This window comes from Cynara cardunculus, assembly GCF_001531365.2.
Source record: "Cynara cardunculus var. scolymus isolate 2C chromosome LG 15, CcrdV1, whole genome shotgun sequence".
Classification (NCBI taxonomy): Eukaryota; Viridiplantae; Streptophyta; class Magnoliopsida; order Asterales; family Asteraceae; genus Cynara; species Cynara cardunculus.
Window position 1 is genome coordinate 20,447,289 of NC_037542.1, and position 18,905 is coordinate 20,466,193.

Sequence of the window (18,905 nt, forward strand, 5' to 3'; positions counted from 1 at the left end):
TTTCACACATTTTGCTCTAAAAAATATAAACAGAGTAATAAAAAATGGGCCTCTAGCAATTTCGGATGCAACAGAGGCCAACTGTTAATGGGCCAACTCTGGATTTTATTCATTTTTTTCTATTTCAGGCCCACCGTACACAACGTCTCCCTCGCCTACTCTCCTTCACGACGGCGGACGGCGGTCGGCGGACTAAAAAAGTTACAACTGGGGCGTTCAACAGGGAATTCACAATTCACAACTGTTCGATTGTGTTCTTCACCGGCTCACCTCCTCGATTTTGGATTTCTGCAACTTTAGTAAGTCAATTTTTTTTAAAACTTGTTAGGGTTTATGAACTTATGCTACTCTCTTGAGAATCCTCCCCTGTTAGGCTGCCCATTTGATGAAATTAACTAGCTTCAGTCGAATTCTGAAACCTCGAATTTGTTTCATGTCCATGAAATTTGATAAGATTGAAAGGGATTTCTGGGATTCTTGGTGGTGTTTAGAATTTGGGAATTGAAGTTACTATCTCACTAAAATCCATGCAAATTGTTGGTATGTATAATATATCTGTTTGAAAATGTTTTAAGTGCTTTTGTTAATTGTTATATGCATATTGAAAAATTATTGTATGGATATTTCTTTCAAAGTGTTGAAATTTGGGATATTTGCATCTGCTAGTTTTGACTGAGTTCAACTTTGTTACCAATTGACGTAGATGGCATCTAGATTGATTCACAAAGCAACCTATGAAGCTGATAACTCGTTTGATGTGTCACTAAGAGAGTCTTTTCAACTTCTGGAACCCCAACTGAGGCCTCCATTTTCGTTAACGATTCCTACGCAAACTGAATACTTAAATCTCAACCGAGCTATTCTATATGGTATCTTAAGTGAAACCCATTTGGCAAAAGTTCATATTAAGCACTTACATGGCATCGTAATTGATGGGTACAGTTTCTTTACAACTTTACTAACTAGGATGGTTAATGAGTTATACACGAAGCTTGTTGAGAATGTGAAAGTTCAGTTAATCTGGGTCACTTCAGAAATGATCTATGTATCGGCTGTTGGAGTAGATGGTTTGTTGGTGGCTTTATTGAGGCAAACTCGTGGTGGAGATTTTAGTGAAGCGAATTTGTGGTTGTGTTCGGAGTTGGTTGGTTTGATCTCGGCGAAATGGGACTGCTTGCTGGATGAACAACCGTTGATCTTATCAAGCGCCCTGTATGTCTTTCTCAGGCTCTTGGCTGATCATTGTAGAGTGTCTCTGAACTCGAAAATAGAAATCTTGAAGCAAAAAGAAATCGAATTTTGTATTCGGGTTTTCAGGGAGCAATTCCATTTGTGTTTGAAAATTGGAAGGGATTTGATTAGGCTTCTACAAGACTTAGTTCATGTGCCTGAATTTCAAGATATCTGGAAAGACCTCTTATTGCTGCCTGCTAATTTCAAAACATCTGGTTTTTCAGATATTTCTCAGCTGTACCGATCAAGAACTTCTAGCCGCTACTTTTTACTTCGTATCACTCCTGAGATGGAAGCTCATTTGCGGTTCTTGCTTACGCATGTCAAACTAGGAAGTCAAACCCGATACCAAATTTGGTTTGCCAGGAAATTTTTTAATGTGCCCGACAGCGAAACTGTTATTATTGATATTGTTCGCTTTATCTGCTGTGCACACCACCCTTCTAATAAAATAATCTTATCGAGTGTGATTCCTAGATGGGCTGTAATCGGTTGGTTACTGAAATGCTGTACCAAGAGTCATGTGGAAGCTAACGTGAAGCTGGCCCTGTTCTACGACTGGCTCTTCTTTCATGAAGAAGTTGATAATATAATGAACATCGAGCCTGCCATTTTATTGATGATAAACTCCATACCCAAATACGTCGATATGACACAAAATCTTTTGGAGTTTTTATTCCTTCTGATGGATCATTACGATGTTGACAAGAAAGAGTTAATTGTCGGATGCATATCGTCGGTTCTTGATGTTCTTGAAAGAAGAGGCGTGGTTCAGTCGTTTGATGCTTTGATTAGTTGTGATATGGTTTCACCTTTCCTTAAGGAGAGATTCTTGAAGATGTTGGCAAGCAGGAATGCGAGTGCTTTCAATAACTCACAGCCCGCGTTTCTTTCATGTCAAAGATTGCAGTCATTAGAAGTTGAAAGCGTTATTGTTGTCGATGACCAACAAGGGATCTCAGAATCTGATAGAACGATCTCCAACCGTTTCCCGATAATTTCTTCAAAATAGAGAAGTAAAAGTTGCAAAAAACTATAGTTTCTCTTCGGTGATTGCGAATTGGGCGAGTATTGACCCGGGAATGTTGCTAAAGAAAGCAGACAATCCATCTAAGAAGCTCTTGATGTGGTGTAGGCTTCATGGTTCCAACCATAACTAGTCGAGTTCAGAGAATCAGAGGTGCGCTCGATCAAATGTCTTGACTACTGTTTACTAGTACAGCATCGGAGGTATCCCTTCTGGTACATGTACCGAATATCATTCATAATCGATGATTACCGACCGTCCATCCGATGCATCCTCTAAGGCGCTAAGGTTATTTCATATCCCCCCTTTTCTTTCCGTCATGGTATAAGCGCAACGCACATAGCCACTTTCCTTCCATTTCATTTCATCATTCTGTAAAACTTGCAATTTGCTTAGCATGTATAATAACATCCTAGACATAAACATAACATGTTATGTGTTAAATCATTTCGTACGACGTCTAACATACTAGCATGCTCAAACAAACATCGTAATCATACTCGGAAACATATCTATACATGCGGCTAATGCGTGTATCCTATTTAGGGGCCGTTTAATTACGACTTAGGGGTTGTTTGTTTACCTCTTAATAGTTCTATTAAGAGGCAACCTCTGAATCGTTAAGATGTGAATCTTGTTTGGCAAAAAAAAAGTCTGCCTTTTAATGGTTCTAAAACCCTCTGAATGATTTTGTATCATGTATCTCCCTTAACCATTAAGAGCCCTAATTTTATTGTACACAATTACCAAACAATTATATTTCATTTTGCACTATATCATTAGAGCCTCTTAATCATTCTGCATCAAACCATTCGGCAATTACCAAACAGTCCCTTAATGTAGTAAAACATTGTAATTAAAAGTAAAACAATCATTTCTATCATTTACATCGTTGATTCAGATAGAATTTGACCCAAGTATTTAATTTAGCCCAATGAGCTCAATAGCATCAATTAACAAGAAAATACTAATGGCCCAAGAAATAGATCCAAGCCCATGATCCAGGTGGACCGGGCACGGGTTGGTTCATGCTCCAACTTCTCCGACCCAAGTCGATTGAAACATAAAAGCGTGGCAGATTTGAGATCCGCCCCCTACACCACTTCACCCGCGACCCAGGACCAACTGATTCGCCCCGACAGTCTCCCTCTTCATGATTCCTTCTGTTTTACTTGAAATCTAATCGTTTTCGTGCCGATTCCATTTATTTCGCATAAACTCTTAGTATTAACTAATACTAACACATGACACAAATTACATGCCTTAACATCGTTTAGTTAGATCAATTTTCGGGTTTTTACGAATCAACATTTTTTCTTTGAACGAACCCTAGTTTGCTCCATGGTCGATTTCTCGTTTCTCGCAAAACTAGAGGGGTTTTGGTCGGGCGTAAAGAACGAACCTTTTGTTTCAACATAATCTTTTGATAAGTATGAAATTAATTTTCTTTTAATAGACCAGAAGACTGTAACTTTAATTCTCATTTAAGGTTATCTATATTATATTATAAAACATTTGACAAAAATTCTTAAAAACAAATTTTTATGTATAAGGTACTGTTTATTGATGTATATTACTTAAAATTTAATATTACAAGTAGAATGTGCACTAGTACATCTTATTAAGACTTCATGTTTGAATTCATATAACTTATTGCATATAAATATAATCATATACATGATAAACATCATTTTAAATATAAAAAATTTAAAATATATTAAGATAACTATTGAATTCTAACAAAATACTTAATTACTATCTTAAAAAAATTATCTTATTAAACCAAAAATAAATTAGTTCGTTTTTACACTTCAATTAAATTACAAAAAAAAAATTGAATTAAAGAAATTACATAAAAACGAAAACTTTTAAATAGTTAATTTGATATTAATATCGTTTACTTTTTTCAAAATTTTATAATATCTTCAAATTTATATTTTACTTAAAAATAAAAACATCTTTTATTTTTCAAAATCACATTATAACATCGATTGACCCAAAATATAAAACAAAAGATAAAAATCAAGATATATTTTATTGTATTGCACGAGTATCCTTCTAACGTATCTAAACACTTCTGGTCCACCGTTGGTGCTGAGAATGGGTTCTCACCAAGTGGCAAAACAAGTCCTCTAACTTTGGGTTACACACTATTCAACCCTCAAACCACATTTTTAAGGTTCCGCATTTTTGGTCCTCGCACTTTGTTAAATTACAAAATGACCATGAAATTCTGGTCTTACAACTAAAATATGGTTTTGCTAATTAGGTACTTATATTTTTATTAAATTATAAAATTACCAAATTCAGTCATTAATATTAAATATAATAGGCTTTTACATTCTTGATATGAAATAAAGTAAGCTACAAATTTGTCCCTATAGTTTGTCGGAAATAACACTTTTTATCCTTATAGTTTTAAAAATTACAAAATAGCCATTGCGGTTTATAAAAACGTCTAGATTTGATCCCTACCTATAATGGTCGCAAAAGAAATCCGCTAAATGTGGGACATTTTTGTTCTTTTATTGATTTTTTTGTATTTTACCTAATCAAAATCGATTTTATAATTTTGGTCCATGTTGTTTTTGATTGTGGAAAGGAAAAAATCGACAAAATAACGAAAACACATCATTTAACGGAAATTTATAATGGTCCTTAAAAAGGGATCAAATCCAGACGTTTTTATAAATCACGATGTTCATCTTGTAATTTTACAATTATTGGTGTGAAAACTGTTATTTTTAAGGAAAGGAAGAAATTTGTAATGTAAAATTATAATTCCTATAACTATAAAATGTTTTGTGTAGGGCTCAAATGTAGTTATAGGACCGGTCCTATATGTCTGTACCGGATTCGGACCGACGAGATAAATACGGTAATGAGGTTATCAATTTAAAAGTTAATTATGGGCGAGAAGGATTTAGAGGAACGTTCAAAAGAGTGGATTTGTTATTCTGGGAGACAAGAAAGTGCGTAAAGATTAGAGGAAATGATGAGGATTCCAGCAAACTTTCTTGTGCTACTTGACCGAGTTGGCACAAATCTCTTTTTTGACGATTCATGATGTTAAAAAGCCGTTGATCAAACCCAATTGTATATTTTATGATGTCAAAGAGCCGTTGATCAAACCCACTTATGATCTCATTAAGCACGTCTTTCAAGATGCCAAAAACCCCTTATTCGGAGTAAATCATGTCTTGGTATCATACGTAGTTTGCCTTAATTAGTATGCCCATGTGAACGTTAACAAAATTGCCTATTAACTGTTTGATGTTTTGCCCATTTAGAGATTTTGTTGTTGGCACTTGGCAATAACATGTCATCAACGGTTTACACTCTTATCTGTTTTGGAAATTTTTGCAACATAAATTTCTATCTGGAAGGAATACATATTCGGTTGTGATTTTAAGATGATTGTTTTTTTTTTTACAATTTCGTTTTCTGTTGAGTAGCTGTTTGTTTGGTCATCCATAAAATGCATTTGCAATTTGTTTTCTTTTGTTCTTTATTGGCTGTGTTTGTGACAAAGACTTTAGTTGAGTTGAGACAACACTTGGATGGTGGATGATTATATTGAATTTTAGCACCAAAAGTTGCTTAGTGGGAAAAGAGGTGGATTATTAAATTGGGTTGTACTATTAGATACTTCTAATCTACTGTTAGTTGCACAAGAATACTTAAGTCAGACGTGCTTATAAACACTTAAAATAGGAAATGTTGACTTATTGGGGTGTGCTTAATTCATAAAGAAATGTATATAACCACTCATGAAAAGTATAACCCTTGCAATATTTATATTTGAACTAGTAAATTCATATATTGATTCCTTTTCATTTTTTCTACATTATAAGCTGATGCAAGTATCAAGCATGCATATATTTACTTTAGGAAGAGTAGAAAGACAAAGATCCCTCAATATCCACATGAAAGAAAATCGTACCCTATGATTTTATAACAACTGAAGTTCATGACTGATACTGAAAATCTTTGCAAGAGCCAGTACCCATTTCTTTTTCCTTTATTAATTCTTTATCATTCATTCTCACTTGCACTCTTGACTTGAGTGTCCCATTTGTAGTTTATAGTGCTATAGGTAATACTTCTATTATGTGGTATGTCTATGCGTATTCTTCTGGCCTTTGTTACTATTATTCCCTTGGCTAGGGAGAAATTTCATTTTTCATTATTGCTGACTGGTTTGATATTGTCTGAAGTAACTTTATCTCCAATATTGATGAATAAGTTTCTTAAAGCAAGAATGGAAGAACAGAATGAAAGATCCATTCAGCATAAAATCATTTCTATTTCTGACTTTAAGAATTGTTGACTTATACGGAATTAGATTGCATAATGTATTAGAGATCTAATATTAGATTTCCACTTTTCAGTTAACAAAATGATGTAGGAAACTATTAACCTATGGTGATTGTAAGTGAATTGGCAACAAGCTTCAGGTAAGGAAAACTGCGAGAACAACAAACAAGAGTAGTTAGCGATACACAGAATCTAAGGTCTCGCTTGCTCAAGGACAGAACGAAACATCATTACACAAAGATTGACATTATAGTTTCTATATTTCTTAGTTTTCTTTTTCAGTTTTATATCTTATTTCTTTGGTTTTTAGGTCACTCCACATGCTTTAATTTTAGATTGGTGGGTGTGGGAGATCCAGATTTATGCTGGGGCTAACTTGCTGGTCCAGACAGAACCTAACCAAGGCAGGTTTATATTCCTCAAATTATGCTCATTCACTGAATGAAACCAGAAATGCTACTTGTGTTTAGCTCCTTTAGACTTTGTAGTCAGTCATAGGGAACCAGGAGCTTGACTTTGTTTGCCTAATCTAAAGGTGCCATATATTCTTGGACAGGAAATCAAGACCACCATCCTTTTGGAGATTGGGGAACGACATAAGATCTAGTGTGATATTAAATAAAAATGCATGTTTCTGTGGTTGGCCAAAGTACACTTCAGTGAAGCCTATAAATATTCTCTAGTTCAACCTTTAATGGTTATTCATAGGCCTATATTAGATATGCTATAAATTTGATAAGTAAGTCTCGTGTTGTTATGACATATGATGTCGATATGTAGAGTTTGATCTAAATCTCAAACTTAATTCTCCTCTGCATTGTCTATACACTTAACTTTGACCTCTATTACTTCTTGATGAAGGAAAATAGTGATAGTGCTTGTCCAAATTTAGGGTTGGCCAAAGTTGTGTCATGTTATTACAAGAATAATAAAGCAGAAAAGAATTGCCTCAACACGTAGTTTTCTGAAAATTTCAAGTCATCCCCACTTGCAAAATGCTCCATGTTACATTCTAGGTAATACCAAAAGATTCGGGAAATTTTGGCAGAATGATAACATCTAAGGCCCTCAAACTCATTTTGCAACCACGTTCATTACTTTCTCGAGAATTTAGAAGCAAAAAAAAAGAAAAAGAAAAATACAAGGAAGATGTTTACAACTAAAATGAATTATATCTGCACTTATTAATTGTAGTACTTTTGCCAATTAATAAATACATCTACATTTAAGTGGTTTGGTATTCGTGAAGTGTAGTCGAGCTGTATGACATCGTTCAGTTTTGTTCCATTGAGTGATATTGGTTTTGAAAATGGGTGGTTGTTTGGTAGGCTTGATGGAGATAAAAGCCACTCTTTATATGTTAGATGAACAAGGAAGGGTTACCAAATTCAACACCCTCTTCTGACATTTAGGTCCCACTAATGGAAACAAAACTCTCATGTCCTACCAAAGGGCCTTTGGCCTAGCGGTATCATAGTCTTTAGCCTCCCAGGAAGTCAGGGGTTCAAACCTCACCAAAGGTGAGGAGGGTGTGTGAGTTTATTTGTTGCATTTGGCGTATATAAATATTATATACTTAAAAAAAAAAACTCTCATGTCCTTGTCCGATATTCCTAACCCAAGGCTCTAACATCATGATTGGTGCCCCAGTGTCACCATTGTAGTCCAGCCGCACCTTCCAGTACGGCTACCTTGTTACGACTAAACAATTTTGATAGGAAAGATCCCTCTAATGACTTCTCTGGGAGCTTTTATAGTAAATGGAATATATAGAATTGTGATCAATCAAATATTGCGAAGAGTGAGCTTTGGAGCAATCGATAAGGTAACAAGTCAAACTATTAAGAAAATATGCATGACTTACCACTTGCAATGCACAATACATCAAGCTATAAATAAAGAAAACCCTGAGAATTCAGCCAAATAAGATCCTTTTATCTGACCTGTTTTGTCTACTTCTGGTGTGTGAGAGTGAAGACTTATAGTTTGCCTACCTTGATATCTCAGGAGGAACAACCAATGGGAATCTGTATTCCCTTAACACTGCTAATACAATGAAGAAACCTGGAATGCTCTCGAGCATAGCTCCTTTAGACTTGTTAGTCGCTAGTAGGGAACCTGTAATCTGACTTTGCTAAACCCATTTGAAGGTCCCATTCCCATATGCTCTTGCACAGGAGACGCTATCGAAATCTTTCCCATTAAAGATTCAGTCATCTGGAAGTGATCTTGTGTGGACATGTTATGCAATAAGAGTAGGAAATGATAGGGACATGTGTCTATGGCTGACCAAATAAAGTTTCAAATGCATATTCTCTACTTAATCTTTAAGTGGTTATCTATATGTTTCCTTACTTCCATCCAGGAAAAAAAGGACATGCCTGGAGTTTTGACAATAATTAAACTACGCCATTTTGAAGCACAAATGAATTATAGTAACAAATTACCATGAATATGAAATTTTTGACTGTCATATATTAGATATCAAATTTGAATTTGAAACGTAGTTTGTACGTCAAAAGTTAAAGTATATCTTGGGATGGAGGGGGGAGGGCAACAATGAGTAGACTCTACATTCGTTATTTTAACAGTTTGAAAGTTAGGTATCTTTATTTATGTTGTTTTTATGGAGTTTGTTCTACATCTTGGATTTGGTTCTCTCCCAATCACATACATAGTACATTATTGGATTACATGATGACATCATCTGACTGAAGATTCTTGTAAATGCTGCAGATAATGTTCTCTGATGATGTATCCTGTTCTATAGATGTAGCTGTCAAGTCTCATGATATTGATTCAAACCCTGAGGAATGTTCTTTTTTGTTATGGATAAATTTGCAGGAACCTATTAGTGTGAAGGGGCCTTCGAACTTTGAAATTCCTATCACTCATCTAGAACTGATTCTGCAGAATAGTTATCGGCATCAAGGTAAGTGGTTTAAGACCATAAAGTTACAAGTTGATACGTTATGGCCTGAAAACAACTTAAAGTCATTCGGAACATCATATTTGTAATATAAATCCATCGAGGATTCTTTTTTATCCTTGAATTCAAATTGCTGAGTTAGGTATATGTAAATATTTCCCACAAGGGAGGTGATACATCTACATCTCTGGAAAATGATCAAAGTTGTAGCAATATGGGATCTAATCTAATATTATTTCTATTCCGACAAAATGGCAAATCTCTTCAAATAGCATTCCTCCAAGAAAATTGGTCCTCAAGTAAACTTACTTCACCGAACCTTCTGCAATGCCATATAAGCAACGAGTCGGTAACCAATCAGCATCAGTGCCATAATCAACAAATCTATCGGTAGATTATTTAATCCCACTGATCTGACAGCTGGAAAATCTGCAACATGGCAGTAGACCCCTTTTGAGCATTCATACAAGTCATTCTTATTATACTGAACCCCAAGAAGAAGCTTGAAACAGTAGTAGCTATAGCTCAAATACTTTAGCCATACTATGAATGGAGGGATCTGTTGTATATAATATCCTCCGGCAATAAGGAAAACCAGGGTTGTAACCGAGGCCAAAGTTGTGGCTTGTTTGACATCCATAAGTATGGCACCGATGGCTAATCCAAGACTTTGGGCTACAAGGACATTATAGAGTACAACAAGTAGGGAAAGGACAAACGTGGCTGGATCAGGTTTCAGCCCACCCATCCAATAGAGTATGAAGGTAAAGGCAGTTGGGAGGGCAAGCTCGAGTGGCAGGTCTCCGATGGTTCTTGCAAGGAAGTAAGAGGAGAGACGGTACATCCCAGATGACCGTTCTTTTATAAGCATTCTCCTTTCTTGGGGAAAAGTAAAAACTGCATTGTAGAGCGGGTAGAATCCCCAAAAAACAGAGAAGAAGAAAAGCATTGCAATCTGCAAGGAAAGAATAAAAATAGTTTTAGTATTCACCAATCACCACTAACTTTAAGGCACTTCTTATTTTCCCAACTTGCCCTGTTAATCGTGTCGAGCAGATACAGTTTTCAGGATTATAATGCTTACACGATCTTCAATATGGGATGTCGGGGTGTGCCACCATAGGAGTCCGGCAAGGACAGCAACGCTTATTACTTGGAATATTCGAAGCCTATTGAAGGCTTCAAATCTTCTTTCCCTCACCCCCCTGAGAAGTAGCACCTTAAACTGATACCACCAGCTTGTGCACCATTGTTCTGATTTCATATGGTTTCCTGCACCGTTCAGAACCCCAAAACGTTAAGAGTTTAGGCAAATTGTGCCATCTACTAGCCATACCGATATTTTTAATGCGACTTACTTGTCAAAGCTTCTTTTGCATGGTTATGGTTGCTAACATCTAGACTGCATAAATCAACTTTCAGTCTTGTTGAAATCTTTGTTTCATAAGAAGTAACGAGTTGTTGCCTTACTAACTTCCGCTCTTGCTCTGTGTTTTCACCTTGATCGTATTCATGCATGGAATCAGGTGCAATTCCTGTCATTTAGTTTTTCATAAATTCTTGAGTAGCTAATAAATGCTTACAAATAGATTTAATTCTGCCAATTTGTGAAAATAACATGCTTAATAATGATGAAGGTGGCTTTATACTTTGTTAATCTATCGATGCAGTAGTATAATGGAGTACAGGTGGGGTCTTACTTTTCTTCATTTATTCAAAGGTACAATTATGAACACCCACTTTCTGTACAGAACTTGATACATCTACCTGATATGATCTAGGGAAAGAAGAGTGAATGATATGGAAAAAGGAAAGGTCGCACTGCATCATATGTTAAAGGAAACTATTCACGTGTTATAAGAACTAAACATAAAACAGAAGCAGTGAATTGATTTACAAGATAGATAATTTACCATTAGCAAGATCTAGTAGAAGATCAGCTGGGTTCACAGTGATGGATGTTGAAAACCCGATGGATGAGAAATACTCCAAAGCTGTAGATGCAGGACCATAGTAGATTGGGGAGCCCTCAGACAGCAAGACTAATTTATCGAACATGTGGTAGAGCCGGCTAGATGGCTGATGAATTGTTGTGACCACTGTTCGGCCTCCACTAGCAAGCCGTTTAATTGTAGTTAGAATCCGCTGGGCAGTTGTGGAGTCTAGACCAGAGGTGGGCTCATCCAACAACAGCAAACTTGGGTTGATTAGCATCTCTTGACCAATGCTCACCCTCTTTTTCTCCCCGCCTGAAATACCTCTAAATAGTGGGCCACCTATCATGCTGTTCTGGCACCGAGTTAGCCCCAACTCGCTTATAACTCGCTCCACATGTTGGACTTTATCATCTTGAGTCAGGCTTTTTGGTAGCCTTAGCATAGCAGTGAATAAGAGTGTTTCAGTCACAGTGAGATGAGGATAAAGAACATCTTCTTGGGTCACGAATCCTGTTCGCCTTTTCATAGAACCAGAAAATGGGCGACTGTTGTATGTGATCTTTCCTGATAGTTTCCCGGTAAGGCGTCCTCCGAGAGCCGTGAGGAGGGTGGTTTTACCACTGCCTGATGGACCTAGCATTGCCAGTATCTCTCCTGGGCAAACCTTACCTGTCACCCCATTCAGTATAGTCTTTTCCTTTGTGCTTGCTGCTCCTCCGCAGCATGTACCTTTTTTCTCAAGCTTAACTTTATAAACAACATCTTCAAACTGCAAATAAGTGAGAAAATCAGAAAAACAACACGACTTCTTTTGTATGTTGCAGTACTTATGCTCAACATTTGTGTTACTTAAAGAAAACATAGAAAAACACAAGTTTTTCTCTCAAACTCATGTTAATTATAGTTTGGAGTGTCTATAGTATGTACATGTGTAGAGAGAGAGAGATAAACCTTTAAAGTTATGGGGTATAAGGCCAGCTGTAGAAAGGACTGTGAATGGGCATGGGGCTGAACTGGGTAAGCGAGATAAGAAGAGTAATCATGATGAGGTTTCACCATTTCCATGGGATTTGAAATAGTAGTAGTAGCAGTGCTATCTTCAGGAGTTGGAACCACAGAGTGGAGGGACATGGCCATTGGCCAAGTGGTTATGATGTCTATATGCTTTTCTTTTGTTGGTGGACTGTTCACTATAGAGAGAATGAGAATGTTTGAAGGTAGAGGAAGTTAAGGAACTTGTTTTAGTTTTAGCTTGAGTTTTCTTAACTGCATAACACAGGTATATATACAAGTATAGTCAAGAAAATCTGAGGATATCAAAAGAATCTGATGTAGGCCTAGCCTCTATGGTGGGTCCCATCCTTTTTCCTTCAAAGTATTCCAACACTCACTTTTACTCCATTATTTATTGAAATCTCTTTGGAGTTTCTCTTCCCTTTATCAGTTTGGCATCCTCTCTTTCTCTCTCTCTCATCATTTGATGCTTGCTTTTAGATCTTTTTCTTTATAGCGACCAATTAAGGCTGCATGGATGATCATGCAACTCATCTCCAGCAGCAAGAAGTGGGGAATGAGAGTCATGCCAATGAATTAAAATTACTTTCTTAGGCTTCAATGCCATTTTTGTGCCTCAAAACAAGCTTCAGTGAGATTAGTGTAGTATTAAATGATAATCCTTGAAACAAGTTGCAAAGAGAAACCAAAAGCCCAAACACTTCTGCACTCGACATGCTCATGATGGTCATGTTAATGAAGCTAGCTTGGATTGAAATATGTAGTTTCTCCTTTAAACATATTGGTATCATGGAATTCTGAACAAATGTTAGGATTGTTGAAAGGAGGAACTCTCTGATCCCCTTTGATCCTTCACCTCAGGTTTCTTGAAATTATTAGACTATAATATATCACATTTTTAATTTCCTATATTCTATCATTCTTAACACAATGGGCTTGCTTTTCCATGCACCTGTCTCAATTGCATTTTAACTTCCTATATCTGGACCATTAGACAGTTGGACAGTTGGAGTGGTCATGATCTGGGAGAATACCATATGTCTACAGGTATCTTATGTCCATTGTATTCCAAACGTATCAGAGTCCATTGAATGTCAGATCAAACATGGGCATGCCTCTAATGGGTTAGAAGACTAGGCTCACTATTTCGGTTCAACCAGTCACTAGAAGACCATTGTTTAGCCATTTAGTCATCGAATGGCATCATCTACGTAGGTGTTTAAACATGAATCGTTGAAAATCAAAGTAAGAATAAAGGAAGTCCCAAACAAATCTCTCTTTGGAACAATAACGAATTTTGTAATGTTTGATTGATAGAAGAAATCACATTTATGCCATGATAAAAAAAACATGATTAAAATGATCAAGTGAAATGAGTATTTAGGGCCATCCACTGGGCAGGAGCATTGATGCTGTCCTAATAATAGCAAGGGCTTAAAGTAAAGAAAGAACAATATAGGGGCAAAGTAGAAAGCCAAAGTGGGAGTTTATTAATCGTGTAAAGTTGATGTAGAGGGAAGCTTTGAAATGAATAGCGACTTTTTTCCCTGCAAATGCAAACTGATTCTGTGCATCTGTTCTTGTTTTCCCTCTGGTTTCCGACATTCCTATTCGGTATGACCTTTCATTTTTGCTTATTTATTTACTATTTAACTCTACCATCACATGAGATTGCAATATATTGTGAATTGTCTAATTTACCCATTCACTATCATAAAGTGGAAGCAAGAATGCTGTTGGCTTGAGTGATGGCCTGATTCATCAATGGTGATATGGTGTTTGGGATGTCTGCTTGTATTCAAATTAAAGGAAATGTTGAAGATCAAAAAAACTCCAGGTAATTAGATTTATTTTAACATCATATTTACTATTTAGTCAAAAAGGAAAAAGTCACGATACAATATATCTTCCAAGATAGAATTATTGCAACTTTAATTGGTATTATTTACTCCTCAATAACTTTTGTGTGGGTGGGTTTTAGTTTGAGGTTGGGATAGCATTAGATGCTAAGCCCAAATTTTGTTCTTTTAACATGGTGCTCAAATAGAATCCACTTTTTGCTGTGCTCATCACATGGTGCTACTGTGTGTTGAAGAACTTTGACACACAGATGAAGGGGTTCAAGTGGAGATTCTGAATTTTTTAAGCTGCCTATGCCATATGCTATAATTGTGTATCTATATCTCTCACACACACACACACACACACACATATATATATATATATATATAATGTTTCTTTTTAGCTGGCCTTTGTTTAGGAGTACTAGGCATGTGTTGTTGCATAGTTGCATGGTGTGATTTATATACATTTAATCTAAATAATATTAGTCCAGATCACCAAATGGCCTTTAATCTAATGGTATTAGTTCATCTCTACAACTCTTAGATTATAAGTTCAGGGTTCTTTAAAGATATTTGTTTAAGGAAGTATTAAGTTTATTAAATAAAAATAAATTGTTGAGAAAACTAAAAGTTCAAACCTCATGTTCATGCTGATTTTGGTATTAGAGTTGATTAGGAGTAGGGTTTGATGAATTGGTTATGTTGATTTTGTTTGGTAGTTACGAGAAATTAAGCGCTTAATAGGTGTTCAGTCTTCCATCTTCCAACCTATAACTCCTGGCCGGTTGCACTTCTGACTGATTAAGAGATAACTCCAGCCTTACATAATATCTAGGATTCTATCTCCACAACTCAATTGATCCTTGAAGAATATGGTGTATGATGGAAAGATAGGATTCTAACCATAAAAACGTGTAGGATGCAGAACTTTTATGGGTCGCTGTTATGTAAACTGTATATGAGCACACGCACAACAAGTAACGGCCTTTGGTAGTGTTGTTAGTGTTTGCTTTCTCTTCCATTCAACCCAAGTTGTCGATTTATTTTTCATATGCAAACGATTCCTCTCTCTCTCTTAAATTTGTTAGGCACCATAGATGGGGAGAGAGATGAGCAAATGGAAATGATGCTATTTATGTTCGGAGGTGTAAGATGTTTTTACCCATTTTGTTAATTTCAAATGACGGTGTCATTTGTAGCCTATTCTAATTTAAGGCGTTTCTCGTTGTTGGATTCTTCCCAAAATTGCTTCCAAAATGCACAGATTATGTTTATTACTTGGTGTGACCATATTATCTAACTGAATGTTGCAGGGTAAGTATTTTACAACATTGATGCACCTTATATCATGCAATGTCTCATTTATGCAGAAAAATAGACCCTGTCAATTGAAACTAGACCAACCATAACAGAAATGACCGAACACAAAAGGAATGAACGAGGGTGCGGTGCACATGGCCTATGGATCACAAATGGGTGTGGTCATTGAACCCTATGATGGTTGAACCTAGATGAAAATGGTCTATTCGTCATTACGAAAAGAGGCCTGTAGGAATCAAGATTTCTTGATTATTGTTCCACTCCCCCATTTTTTATGTCATTGGAATTCTATGATTCAGAAAAGACCATATTGAAAGGTCTTGTTTCTATTTGGGTTGCTAACTCGACAATAGAGTACTCGGCTAACAGAATAATCGACCGCATTTCCATCAACATCCACGAGTCACCACCACACCACCATCGTAGCGTCATCATCATTTCTACCCTTATCTTCAACATAGGTTTCAGTACCAAGGCTATGAGCTAAGTGGCTAGTAATTGTTCTCTGAAAGACACCATTGCAATAGTAAAGCAAGACGCCATTGCAATAGTAAAAATGCCTTTTATCTATTGAAATCTTTGTACCTGAAGATTGAATGCTATACTTTGTATATCTAATGATTTTTTCTTCATATATCTGTCAGAATGCGTTTGGTACACGGGACTGGACTCGACATGACAAGATCCACCGTCTTATATTTGGCACGACATGGAACAGGAACAAGGACTGGAACAGGGTGGGACGAAAAAAGGTTTTTTTTTTTGTTCTACCAAAATAGGTCGAAGAGAAATCACATGATGAGACAGACAAACTTGAAAGTTATTAATCTACCCTCATTTGATATAACCCTAATATGATATTTGTTTTAATGGTCAACACCTTGCATCACGGAAATCAGCTGACAAAAAACTGGTTTCCTTGAATGCAGTTCTCGGGTTTTTAAAAAGGGGAAATCTTTTATATGTTTCCGAGAGTAGTTCGTGGATACTGTATCGACTTAAAACATTCAAGAATCTATTAAATAAGTAACTGAATCGATTCTTTTCGATATTTATAATTTAATAATCATTTTATATGAAACTAAATATGTTAATATTTCTTATCTTATCTTTCTCCCTTTTCCTTTATGATGATGGGGGTGTTGATGTTGTATATTGCACTTACACTTGCACTTGCAAAACTCAAAAGGGAAGTAGCCTAGTTGAGCTCCACCACATCTCACTTGGTTTTTTTATTACCATAAAACAAAAGTTTTAACATTTTTTAGGTTTTTGTTTCATATTCATTGCAAATACAGTTTTGACCTAAAATTCTGATGATGAAAACCCTTCAATTTAACAGTTTATGTTTAACATCACAGATACCAACTTGCGCTTTTAAAAGGGTCGAAATGTAGTGTAAGCACCTTCTTCATTCTCAATGGTTATCGTGCCTTGTTTAATCATCATGAATTGCAGAGATTCAAAGAACACGGATCCTTAAAAAGTGTTGAACACAGATCGCTAAGATCCATGAACACAAATATATATCATCAACCAGGTTTTCTTTGTCCAACTTAGTAATACGGTGCAGAATATGGTGCATATAGTAGAGGTATCGATCATGTTCATGCTACGGTTTTCCCTCTTGAAGCGGTGATATGTGAAGGTTATATTTCTGAACAAGATGATAAGAATGACTAAATTACCCTCAAAAAAGGCATAACCTCACAAGGCCTATGTTAATGGGTGGCAACGCTGGTTTTGGATGGTTTTGTAACCAAAATCACAATTTAGTACTTTATTTGTGAGTTTGAAACTATGATGGTAAAAAAATGTAAGTTGACATATAGTTGAGGGACCATTTTTGTAATTTGTTCTAGATTTTCAAATAAAAGTTATTAGTTTTTAGGTAAACTTTACTTTCAGTTCAGTTTCAAAATTTAAACGTCACGCAATAAAAGTTATTATTTTATTATTAGTGTTTGGAATTGTTTATATGAAACAACTTATCATTTTTTATAAAAACATTTATCAATTTATTATAAGTCAGAAGGGTTTAACTTCTTCAAAAACTTCTTATTACCGGTTTGACACCGATATAAGTTGTTTATCCAAACACTCAAAAATGCTTATTACCGGTACCACATCGGAATAAGTCAATAAGTTGTTTTATAAGCAATCCAAGCACCCTTAAATTTTTCGATATTGGTTTTACTTAAAAAATGCTATTGAAATGTTTTGCATATATCTTTTTCCAAGAGCAATTGTATCAAAATAAAATATATTTTATTTTAATTATTATTTTAGAAAAAAATACTTCCGGAAGTTTCATTTTGTATCTACTGTTTAGAACCCTTATTTGTTTGGAGCAAATTGCATAAAAAAGCAACATACTTTAACTTGATTTTTATTTTAGGTAACGTATTTTCAAAACTTTCATTTTGATATCTAAGATGTAAAGTTTTTAACATTTAAGTATCCGGGTAACCGATTGAAAACTAATTTTAGATTAAAAAAAATCTATGTCACTAACCACGTCAGCAAATAATACTGAGTTGGATACCACATCACTCGCCACATCAGCATTATAATCGGTTAATGCTTCAACCGGTTACTCGGGTAATTAAATGTTTAAAACTGTACATCTTAGCTACCAAAATGAAAGTTTTGAAAGTACGTTACTCTAAATAGGAATCAAGTTAAAATACGTCACTTTTTCACGCAATTTACCCGCTTGCTTTCTTATTATTTCATGGGGGAGTTCTTGGATATTAATTCCACTAACTTGTTTCAGTTATTTTTTGTCTCAATGGATGTGGTCGTTTTATTTTAGAATTTTTAAAGCGTTTCTTTCTTTAAAAATATGATAAGGATGTTGTGGAACTTTTTGATCTGTAGATCAACTACGATTTAGTTTTAAATTATGTTTTTTATACTGCTGATGCCATAGATTATCATTAAGATCTGTCAATACATAAATATATAAAATTCTGTAATGGAAGAGACCCAAACAAGTGTGTCTACGACACAAACGAAATGTGGGATCTCGTGTCGACTTTTGACGTCATATTTCAATATCTATAGCCAATAAATTGTAAAGAGCAAGTTGCATGTTTTGTTCGGTTCCTGTTTTGTGAAACATACTTTAAAAGTGCACATTTAAAAGTACAGAGTTGTAAAATATCTTTTAAAATATGTTTTTTGAGTGTAAATCAAACCAAACAAACACAGTAAATCTCATACCGATAGAGTCTAGGGATATGATGTATGCAGAGCTCTCCCGTACCATAGGGGTTTGTTTC

The 18,905-nt window shown here is 35.6% G+C and overlaps 2 protein-coding genes across 3 annotated transcripts; one reads left to right on the forward strand and one right to left on the reverse strand.

Annotated features, from left to right (window-relative positions):
* Positions 1-181: 181 nt before the first annotated feature.
* LOC112527837 (integrator complex subunit 3) lies at positions 182-16,584 on the forward strand. Of its 2 annotated transcripts, XR_003070782.1 has the most exons (4): positions 182-299; positions 704-2,548; positions 9,422-9,509; positions 16,266-16,584. XR_003070782.1 is itself a non-coding variant. In XM_025138666.1 (2 exons), the coding sequence occupies exon 2, from the start codon at positions 704-706 to the stop codon at positions 2,243-2,245; it is 1,542 nt and encodes a 513-aa protein (XP_024994434.1). In that variant the 5' UTR covers positions 182-299; the 3' UTR covers positions 2,246-2,684. The 2 variants fall into 2 exon arrangements, 1 of the variants encoding a protein (XP_024994434.1); XM_025138666.1 differs by lacking the exons at positions 9,422-9,509; positions 16,266-16,584 and having other exon boundaries at positions 704-2,684.
* On the reverse strand, positions 9,596-12,691 carry LOC112527836 (ABC transporter G family member 14). Its single transcript, XM_025138665.1, has 5 exons — positions 12,395-12,691; positions 11,420-12,212; positions 10,865-11,041; positions 10,591-10,778; positions 9,596-10,461 (listed from the first exon to the last, which is right to left on the reverse strand). The coding sequence occupies exons 1-5, from the start codon at positions 12,578-12,580 to the stop codon at positions 9,817-9,819; spliced, it is 1,989 nt and encodes a 662-aa protein (XP_024994433.1). The 5' UTR covers positions 12,581-12,691; the 3' UTR covers positions 9,596-9,816.
* Positions 16,585-18,905: the final 2,321 nt, after the last annotated feature.